Source organism: Hyla sarda, chromosome 1, assembly GCF_029499605.1.
Source record: "Hyla sarda isolate aHylSar1 chromosome 1, aHylSar1.hap1, whole genome shotgun sequence".
In the NCBI taxonomy this organism is placed as follows: domain Eukaryota; kingdom Metazoa; phylum Chordata; class Amphibia; order Anura; family Hylidae; genus Hyla; species Hyla sarda.
In genome coordinates this window covers 207,995,783-208,006,555 of record NC_079189.1, presented here as the reverse complement: position 1 = coordinate 208,006,555, position 10,773 = coordinate 207,995,783, and the positions used below count along the sequence as shown (strand labels likewise).

Below are 10,773 nucleotides of genomic sequence, written 5' to 3'. Positions count from 1 at the left end.
CTTTAACTTAAAGTATTTAATGAGTCATGACAAATAAAGGGTATTGTTTGAAAATCAAATATGCCAATATTGTTTATTTTGCAAATGAGATACATACGAGTCCCGTTTACAATTATCAGAATACCCTACATAATAACATAAGCATTAAGATCTTATGTGTGTCGTATCTTAAATAGTCCAAATAGTATGTTTATGCAGTGTTTTTCTTGTAACTGTATTTTTTTATGTTGTCTTCAACCCACTCTCTGTAGGCTGATACTCTGGTGAAGACCTGAGGTTTCCTTTCCACAAGACAATTATTAGGTCCAAAACTTGTGATTCCTTGAACTTCCCAAACAGAGTTTGAAGCAGATTGGCAGATCAGTGCTCCTTCAGCCCCGCTCTGGAAAATATAGTATATTTAATAACAGTTAATTTTATGTAATAAAACATTCTACATTAATGGAATTACAATGGAGATGCAAAAAGTTGTCTATATGTATATATATATATGTAATTAAAGGGGTACTCTGGTGGAAAACAATTTTTTTTAATTAACTGGTGCCAGAAAGTTAAACAGATTTGTAAATTACTTCTATTTAAAAATCGTAATCCCTTCAGTACTTATCAGCTGCTGTATAATACAGAGGAAATTCTTTTCTTTTTTAATTTCTTTTTTGTCTGACCACAGTGCTCCCTGCTGACACCTCTGTTCATATCAGGAACTGTCCAGAGTAGGAGAGGTTTGCTATGGGGAATTGTCCCTGCTCTGGACAGTTCCTGACATGGACAGAGGTGTCAGCAGGGAGCGGTGTGGTCAGACAGAAAAGAAATTCAAAAAGAAAATAACTTCCTCTGGATTCTACAGCAGCTGATAAGTTCTGGAAGGATTAAGATTTTTAAATAGAAGTAATTTACAAATCTGTAAATCTGATTTAAAAATGTTTTTTCACCGGAGAACCCCTTTAAGTTCCTGACTGTCTTCTGAAAACCTTTTTGATCCTATTGTTTCTTCAGAATGTGCAATAGATTTAATATGTCCATTTGGACAATCCAAACGGCACATTTATGGTAAAGAAGAGTTCTCTCAAGCCATGGGCTAACTTAAATGGAAATTGCCATCTCACGAATTGATGGCACATAGCTAGAATAAACCATCATTTTATTAACAATGTCCTCCACCAATTTTAAAAATAAGGGGCATGCAGTGCTTAAGACGTGAATGGAACCATGCTGCAGTTCACTGCATAACTACACTGCTCAAAAAGAAAAAGGGAACACTAAGATAACACATCCTAGATCTGAATGAATGAACTAATCGTATGAAATTGAATGTGCTGACAATAAAATAACACAAAATTTATCAATGGAAATCAAATTTATCAATCCCTGGAGGTCTGGATATGGAGTCACACTCAAAATCAAAGTGGAAAACCACAATACATGCTGATTCAACTTTGATATAATGTCCTTAAAACAAGTCAAAATGAGGCTCAGTAGTGTGTGTGGCCCCCACGTGCCCGTATGACCTCCCTACAACACCTGGGCATGCTCCTGATCAGGTGGCCTGGACAGTCTGTGGTGCAATGTGGCGTTGGTGGATGGAGCGAGACATGATGTCCCAGATGTGCTCAATGGGATTCAGGTCTGGGGAACTGGCGGGCCAGTCCATAGCATCAATGCCTTCCTCTTGCAGGAACTGCTGATACACTCCAGCCACATGAGGTCTAGCATTGTCTTGCATTAGGGGGACACCAGGGCCAACCGCAACAGCATATGGTCTCACAAGGGGTCTGAGGATCTCATCTTGGTACCTAATGATAGTCAGGCTACCTCTGGCAAGCACATGGAGGGCTGTGTGGCCCCACAAAGAAATGCCACCCCACACCATTACTTACCCACCGCCAAACCGGTCATGCTGGAGGATGTTGCAAGCAGCAGAATGTTCTCCACGGCGTCTCCAGACTCTGTCACGTCTGTCAACTGTGAACCTGCTTTTATCTGTGAAGAGCACAGGGTGCCAGTGGCGAATTTGCCAATCTTGGTGTTTTCTGGCAAATGCCAAACGTCCTGCACGGTGTTGGGCTGTAAGCACAACCCCCACCTGTGGACGTCAGGCCCTCATACCACCCTTATGGAGTCGGTTTCTGACCATTTGAGTGGACACATGCCCATTTGTGGCCTGCTGGAGGTAATTTTGCAGGGCTCTGGCAGTGCTCCTCCTGCTCCTCCTTGCACAAAGGTGGAGGTAACGGTCCTTCTGCTGGGTTGTTGCCCTCCTATGGCCTCCTACACATCTCCTGATGTACTGGCCTGTCTCCTGGTAGCACCTCCATGCTCTGGACACTATGCTGACAGACACAGCAAACCTTGTTGTCACAGCTCGCATTGATGTGCCATCCTGGATGAGCTGCACTACCTGAGCCACTTGTGTGGGTTGTGGACTATGTCTCATGCTACCACTAGAGTGAAAGCACCACCTGCATTCAAAAGTGACCAAAACATCAGCCAGGAAGCATAGGAACTGAGAAGTGGTCTGTGGTCCCCATCTGCAGAACCAATCCTTTATTGGGGGTGTCTTGCTAATTGCCTATAATTTCCACATGTTGTCTGCTGCATTTGCACAACAGCATGTGAAATTGATTGTGAATCAGTGTTGCTTCCTGAGTGGACAGTGTGATTTCACAGAGGTGTGATTGACTTGGAGTTACATTGTGTTGTTTAAGTGTTCCCTTTATTGTTTTGCCAACAACGAACTTCCAGGATTGATGGGATTCGGCGGCGCTGACCAGGAATAGACACGTCAAGTAGGTAAGAGAAGAATTTATTTAAAATAATGCAACGTGTTTTACCGCGCTTGTGCAACTTCATCAGGCATTAAGCAGTGCAAGTACGGTGAAACGCGTTGCATTATTTTAAATACATTCTTCTCTTACCTACTTGACTTGTCTACTCCTGGTCAGCGCCGCTGAATCCCATCAATCCTGGAAGTTCGTTCTTGGTATCGCTCACCTGGCTGGGAAGGCTGCAGACTAGGCCTATTGCTCACATCACGCTGACCATTGTTGTGTGTGAATTCACACAACCACCTTCGGTAAGGGTCATTCTTATATTGTCTGTTTGTACCTGAGCCCAGTTGTATTACGCTATGGAGTGCTCTTCCCCTTCTTTTTACTTTATTGTTTTGAGCAGTGTAGGTGGCTGGGAGTGCTGCTGGGAAAAACCCAGAAGGGGATGCAGTGTTACTTTAGGGCTGCGTCCCCTTTATTCTCCCGATCATTGGGGTTCTCATAATGTGGACTCCCATTGATCAGAAAGTAATGGCATATTTATGACATATGCCTTTAATTTTAACTTACCTTGCAAGTAGACTTTAATCTTTCTGGAGATTCAAATCCAGCGCAAACCATGGATACAGTTAATTCATTCTGCCAAAAACCGGCCTGACTGCAAGTTTCATAGGGCATAATAGGTATTGGCACCTGAAATTTTTTATTGGTAATTGCTCCTCCTATGGGAAAATATATTTTAAATTAGAGCTGCAAAATTCTGCAGTAGACGCTTTGTGATCTATATCAAATGTATTTTTTTAAATTAATTGTCCAAGACTAAGTTTACTCTCATTCAGGTAACTAGACAAAAAACATAGCAAGCACATTTTTGGTCTGGTTATTTTCAAGTAGCATAATAGACAAAATCCCAACCAACTCCATCAAAGTCAATGGGGTCAGTCAGGCTCCATTAGTGGACATCATGCAGTGGGCCAACCATCTCCATTTTTTAAAATTTGCATTAAAGAATGTTATTAAGAGTGGTCAGATGAATTGCAAAAAATTGCAAACTCATTCCGAGGCATGAGCATTCATTTAATCACAAAAAAAAAACATTTCCACTGAATTTCAGGCCTGCCCCAAAATGAGCTGCTAACGTCATTTTGGTAATCTTCTTGCGTAGCTCAAAAGAAAGTGTTACAACAAGGCAACTGATATCATGCTGATGTCATACTGACTCAATTACAAAAGCAGACTACTTTGATTAAAAGGGGGATTGTGCTTGAAATCATTGTCGCCTTTTGTAAACTATGGTTACCTCCAAGGAAACATGTGCAGTTATCATTGCTTTGCATTAAAAGTGCTTTAAAGGCAAGGACATTGCTGCTTGTAAGATTGCCTTTAATTCAGCAATTGATTGGATCATCAAGAACTTTAAGGAGAGTGGTTCAATTTCTGTAGAAAGGCTTCTAGCAAGTGACACAACTGTCTCCTTAACAGGAATCAGTCGTGAGATTGGTTCAAACATCAAGGACAGGCTGACAATCTGCAGGATGTACAGAAAGTGGCAGTTTTAAATATGGATGTTTGAACAGCCACACAGGGCCATGCAGAACATATTTTAAAATACATCAGTTACTTGTTACTTATTGGCCAAGACCTTGCTGTGCTGTAGTGAGCATCACTTACCATAGGAGATGATTGAGGAGTAATGGGATCCCAGTAGCTCACCTCTCCCATTTAGCAGAACTGATACCTGTTTCTCCGTCTCTCTTCCATCCTATTTAGTTTTTTTTCTCCTGGATCCCTGACTGTTCATTAACTTGCTTTAAGGCCTGATTCTTCTTTTTACCAATGTGATTTGGTGCCTCTAACCCCCTTCCCTACCCAGCCTATCCTGATGCCATTTCCCATGTAGTGTTGTCACTGCCATCCGGTATTCCAGATGTCTAAGAAGGATGAGACATGTTGATCGAGACCCCAAAGCTGCTGCTTAATGCAGATGCTACTCGCTGAGCCACTAGCTTCAGCTGGGGCTGCTGATATGTGAAGCTGTCACCCAATGGTCCTGCTCTAGATCTATGTAGATAGGTAGGGAATCCCCCAGTAGGTAAATGGGTAGGAATCCTACCCTTTTAGGTAGGTAGGGAATCCCCCCATAGGGACATAGGGAATCCCCCTGTAAGTATGTAGATAGGCAGGCAGTGAATCCCGCTAGTAGGTACGTAAGATAGATATGTAGTGAATTCTGTCAGTAGGTAAATAAGAAGGGAATCCTCCAGTAGATAGGTAGGTAAGGGTTCCCCATAGTAGGTATGGAATCCTCTCCCACTCCAAATGGGTATATATAGTGTAAGGATTCCTCCTTGGGGATTAGCTCGGGGATCGTCCTGGACCACGCCACAGGATGCGTTTCTTCTCAATAAACCAGCAAGCAAACGGTTCTAATGCAAATCTGGCACCTTGCCAGTTTTATTACACAGGTTGCAGGGAAAGAAATAGACAAAAAGCAGGAACAAACAAAATCCTAGACCGTCTGGTCACTGACTACACAGATCAGCTTGTCCTGACTAACAACCGCTGAGCTACCCTCAGCCGGTTAAACATATGTCCCCTGCAACCTTTTACTCACAATTCATGTCACTCTCTTTGAGTCACTCAGCTCGGGCTGTGTACTCCTCAGCAGCCTCTGTCTCTTCCCTACAGCCCACATGCTGTCTCCTAGGAAGAGCCCCAACTATTCTGTTCCTTTTCCTTTTAAACACACACTTTCCCTTCCTGATACCTCATTAATCAGGCCACAGGTGGAGCATTCTGCAGAGATAGCAAGGGAAATACACCCTTTCCTTGCCACACTGCCACAATAGGTAAGCCATAAAAAGTAAAGAGCCAACAGCACTCCAGGGAGCATGATGCATTGTTCCGAACAATAGGAAAGCATTTTCATACTTGAAATACATATTTATAGTTTTATGCCTGCTCACTCTCATTGAGCATACAGTATTTGTGAATATATAAAGGCTGCTCCCTGGTGGATATGTGGTGGGTTATTAAGGTCCCACCACCCCAATACAACGCAAATAGGGAGATCAGCCACATTGCTTCAATATATCACTCTGCTGCTTCCTTATGCTCTGCTTCAGCTGCTGCTCTATCCCAGTAGGTAAGCGCTTGCATTCAGTATAGCGCTGGGCCTTCTTCACCTCTGGTCCCTGATGTGGTGATGATTTCACCTACAGGGTGCATACGATGAGTTGACATAATCATGCGCATCTTGCCAAGTAAGTGCTGCTTTACTACAGTACAGAAGCTTGGATTCCAGATCCCTGCTCCTGTAAATTATGAGGGAGTGTCTCTGATATGAATCAGGGATCAGGGGGTGATCATAAAAATTTTGATTTTTATGATTCCCCCCCCCCCCCCCCTCGCCCCATCCCACTGCTGGTTCCCTAAGGCAGCAGCCTAAGCAGCCTTATGGTAGTGCCAGCCCTGCATAGAATTAGAAATTCTACAATATCAGCAGCTGCAGTGATGCTCATTGTTACCAGTGAACCCATCAAGACAAAAAAAGCTCGGTATATTAAACATTCTCCCTATAGCATTGAACATGCACATTGAAATTCAAACTTGCATTAATGTTTATGGATGAGCTGTCACCCAATATAAAGAATTTCAACACATTCATGCCGTTTCTGTAAATATGGGGCATGTCTGATGACACTATTTTTTAACTGTGCCCCAGATAATTTATGTGTCGATTTGTTTTTCTGTTACTAGAAGCAATGGAGATACTGTACCTGTCTCAGCAGCATCCCAGCCTGCCCAATAGCAAATCTCTCCAGATGAAACAATCTTCTCAGCATATGGCAAGCAGACAGGCTGTATATTGGACACCTTATCTGAGAGGTGTAATAGGGCTATATCATGAAAATAGGCATTGTCCTGAGAATATACAAAGTCATCGTGTCTGATAAAAGCATCAGTTCCAACACATGTCTCAGTAGAATCTGATACAAAGCAGACCCTTAATGAATTAATCTTCTGGGCACTGCAAAAGAAAAAAACATATCTTACATATTACATTACATTTAAACCATGTTCACGTTTACATCAGAGTCCAGCATTAAGTGAATGGGATACAACCGGTAACAGTGGCCTAGAACCAGCAACTGTTATGTGGGTATGATGCCTAGTTCTTTTATAGCTTACCATGCCAAGAGAATATAATATAATATAATTTTATTACTAGACAAACTATTCACAGAAAATAGCAAAGTACATACTAAACTATGAAAAAGCTCAAAGGAGCTACACTGAAAAATACATATGAAGGGGCAATGTATACCCTCCCTCAATGTTGGCACATGTCATGAAATACAGTATAATGAAGTTGCCAGAAAACTACGGAATGCGTGGGGGAACATGCCTCACAGCTTCTGGCTGGTTGTAATTTGGAGTGACCAAAACAGAGCTTCATAGGTGTTATGTTTGCAGAGGGGTCAACAAGGTCTATAGCGAGAAGAATACTACCCCAACTGTAAAGCATGGCTCACTGAAGTATTGTGGGTTTGTGAGCTTAAATGTTTTGGGAAATCATGCCAAATTTAAAGGCAAGATTCTATTAGAAATACTGGCAGACAATTGTATTCTTTTGCATCAAAGCTGCACTTAGGATGCTCTTAGACTTTCCAGTATAACAATGACCTTAAATTCAAGGTGGAGCCCTGAGCAGGGCTGCTTTTTAAATCCCTCTCCCGCCCGCTTCCAGTGAATTTCTGTCCATTCCCACCCACTCCTGCAGGGTGTTTTCTCCACTCCCGCCCACTCCTGCACCATCTTTCTCTGTGCCCAATTCCGCGCGCTCCTGCTAACGTCGTACATTGCTATACACATGGGGATATGTGTAGAGCATTACACTTTAGTGTCTGTGGTACATAAACTAGGGTGCAATGCTCTGCACATACCCTCATATGTATAGCAGTGTGTGACTGTATGTGCAGAGCATTGCACCCTAATGTCTGTAGTACATAAACTAGGGTGCAATGCTCTGCACATACCTCCATGTGTATAGCAGGGGTGTAGGAGGGCTGAATGGGGGGAACAGGGGCGACAGAGGGCTGAATGGGGGGGGGCAGGGGTGAAGGAAGGGGTGACAGAGGGGAGGACAAGTTACAGGGGGGGACTGGGGTACCTGAAGGTGAGCTGTGGTTCTGGAGCAGCATTCCTTTCCCGGCACGTGCGAGCGTTTATCCCCTTCCCAGCCTACACCTCACTCACGGTCACAGGCATGCAGGCCGGGACGGGAAATAAAAAAAAATATTTTTTTTCTTCTTTTGTCGGCACCAGGCATCTTTCCCTTTTTGTTGGCACCCCAGCTGCAGGGCTCTAGTTCAAGGTAACCCTCTAGTGGTTACAGCAGAAAAAGGTGAGGGTTCTAGAGTGACCATCACAGTCTCCTGAACTTAATTTCATACTAATCAGAAGAGATCTTAAAGGAGAACTGCGGCACAATTCTTTTAACTTCCCCTTTAAAGGGGTACTCCGCTGCGCTGCTTCCGGAGCTCCACTCCCCAGTGTCTGGAAGTTTATTGTTCCGAACGCTGTATGCGGGCTTCCCTGTTCAGGGCCGCCAATCATGATATCACGCCCGCCCCCTCGTGACATCACGCCTGCCTGCCCCTTCCCATAGACTTTCGTTGAGGGGGGCTTCCATGTTCAGGACCGCCCCTCCTGACGTCACAAGGGGTGGGGCGTGATGTCACGAGGGGCGGTCCTGAACATGGAGGCCCGCACACAGTGTTCGGAACAATAAACTTCCGAACGCTGGGGAACGGAGCTCCGGAAGCAGGGCAGCGGAGTACCCCTTTAACTCACCTTCCTACGTTCCACCGTTGTGCCGATATCGGCGTCCTGTTCCTCCGCTGCTTGGCCTGCTGCTTCTTAGGCTCAAAACGCCATACTGCAGTCAGCGTATCGCCGGCCGCAGCGATACCCCACCTCGCCGGTGAGAGGCTGTGCGCCATGTAAGGAGCCTGGGCAGCAGGGAGAAAGCGGGACCCGGGCTTCTTACATGACAGTATGCTTAGCCTTTCACCGGCCGAGGCGGGACATTGATGCCTGCGGCTATATGCTGACTGCAGTGTGATGTTCCAAGCCTAAGAAGCATGAGGCCGAGCAGCATCGGAGGAATGGGATGCCAATATCGGTGCAACAGGGGAACATAGGAAGGTGAGTTAAAGTTTTTTTTTTTTTTAGTTTTTGCAGCCCGGGCACAGGGGAAGTTAAAAGAGTTACATAGTTACATATAGTTACATAGTTAGTATGGCTGAAAAAAGACATACGTCCATCAAGTCCAACCAAGGAATTGAAGGGAAGGGTGTAAGGGGATAAGGGGATAAGTTGCGCCTCAGTTCTCTTTTAAATGTATGGTTCATGCAAGACAACCAAAGATTGTGCATGACCTGGAGGCATTGTACTAAGACAAATGGGCAGCTATAACACCTGCAAGAACAAAGGGCCTAAGAAATTACTATTACAAAAGACAGCATGCTGTCAGTGATGCTAAAGGGGACAATATACAGTATAAAGAACTAAGGGTATGCTGATAACTGAAAAGGGGTAATTTCCATTTTTATTTGTTGTAATGTTTTGTTTTAGGATAATGACATTATGTTATAACCTACAGTTGAGTATGAATCCCATAAGAAATAATGAAAAATGTTTTTACCTGCTCGCCCATGTTTTCTTTAAAAATGGTTCATATACAGTATTATCAATTTTCCAAGGGTATGCAAACTTTTTAGCACTACTGTATTGAAATTTGATTTTGTGTTTATAATGTACCAGCATTATATGTACCACCATAGTATACAGCAGCTGATAAGTACTGGAAGGATTAATATTTTTTTTATAGAAGTAATTTACAAATCTGGCAGCAGTTGGCACCAGTTGATTTAAAAGAAAATGTTTTCCAGCAGAGTACCCCTTTAAACAAAAGCATCTTTTCCAGAAAAAGCCCCACTCTTGCTTGTAGGCTTTAACATGAATTGCAGCTCAGTCATATTGACGTAAATGCGTATGAAGTAGGTGGGAACACAACGTAGCGTTTCTGGGTCAGGCCTGCCCACTTAGAGGGAGGACAAACTGACCCACTACTCTGTCATTGTGCCGCTCTGCTGCCACGTCCAGACTCTGTCATTGGGCTGCTCTGCAGCAGTGATTCTAATAGTGATGTCATGACCGACTGGGGGGACAGGGAAAATGAGCCCTAAACTGGCCGTAAAAAACACTTTCCCTGCCTAGTTGCCCAAACACCCTAAGTGGTGAATCAACAACTTGGAGCCAGTCCTTCCCTACGCTGCAGTGCAGTGGCGTAAAAATAAATAATATACATAGTCTGTCACAGGCCAGAAACAGAAACGGAAAACTACCAGACAACCAGATATACCAAACAGAATACAAATACTAACAGGGCAGAATATAGTGTATAAAGAAACAGTTCATAAACCAGATATCAGATAAATGGTAGACATGATGAAATGAACAAGACTAGGTATGCAACAAGAAAGAATACAGCACAATCCAAGAGATCCAAGGGATGGAAGAACTGAAAGCTAGACACTAAGCTGAAGAGGAAACATAGGACACTGTTCACACTGGGCACAGATAAAAAAAAAACATGAACTTCATAAAAACCGATACAAGAAATCCAAACTCTACAACGTAGAGAAACACTGGTCTGGATACTAGACAAGATATTTCTCAAGATTCAAAACAGGATACATTTCAAGATACAAGACAGGATAAATTCAAAACTAAACTCCACTATGTGAAGGGACAGGACAGGATTCTCACAGAGTGAACACAGACTAAGCAGAACAGACATACATCCTAAAAACTGACAAACATACTAAAATCTACAATAAACAATACTATTTAACCATGGCTATAACTCAGATAAAATATCACAAGATAAATACAAAGTGCTTGCTCAAGCAGACTTGGAAGTATATCGCACAAACAG

The 10,773-nt window shown here is 43.3% G+C and overlaps 1 protein-coding gene across 1 annotated transcript in view; it reads right to left on the bottom strand.

Annotated features, from left to right (window-relative positions):
- LOC130356157 (ovochymase-2-like) overlaps positions 1–10,773 on the bottom strand; it is a 79,397-nt gene continuing 68,624 nt past the window's right edge. The window contains exons 23-25 of the mRNA XM_056557314.1: positions 6,548–6,798; positions 3,339–3,490; positions 1–382 (exon numbers count right to left, since the gene is read on the bottom strand). Coding sequence (XP_056413289.1) covers positions 191–382; positions 3,339–3,490; positions 6,548–6,798 — 595 coding nt within the window. The 3' untranslated portion in view covers positions 1–190. The remainder of the gene's footprint in view (positions 383–3,338; positions 3,491–6,547; positions 6,799–10,773) is intronic.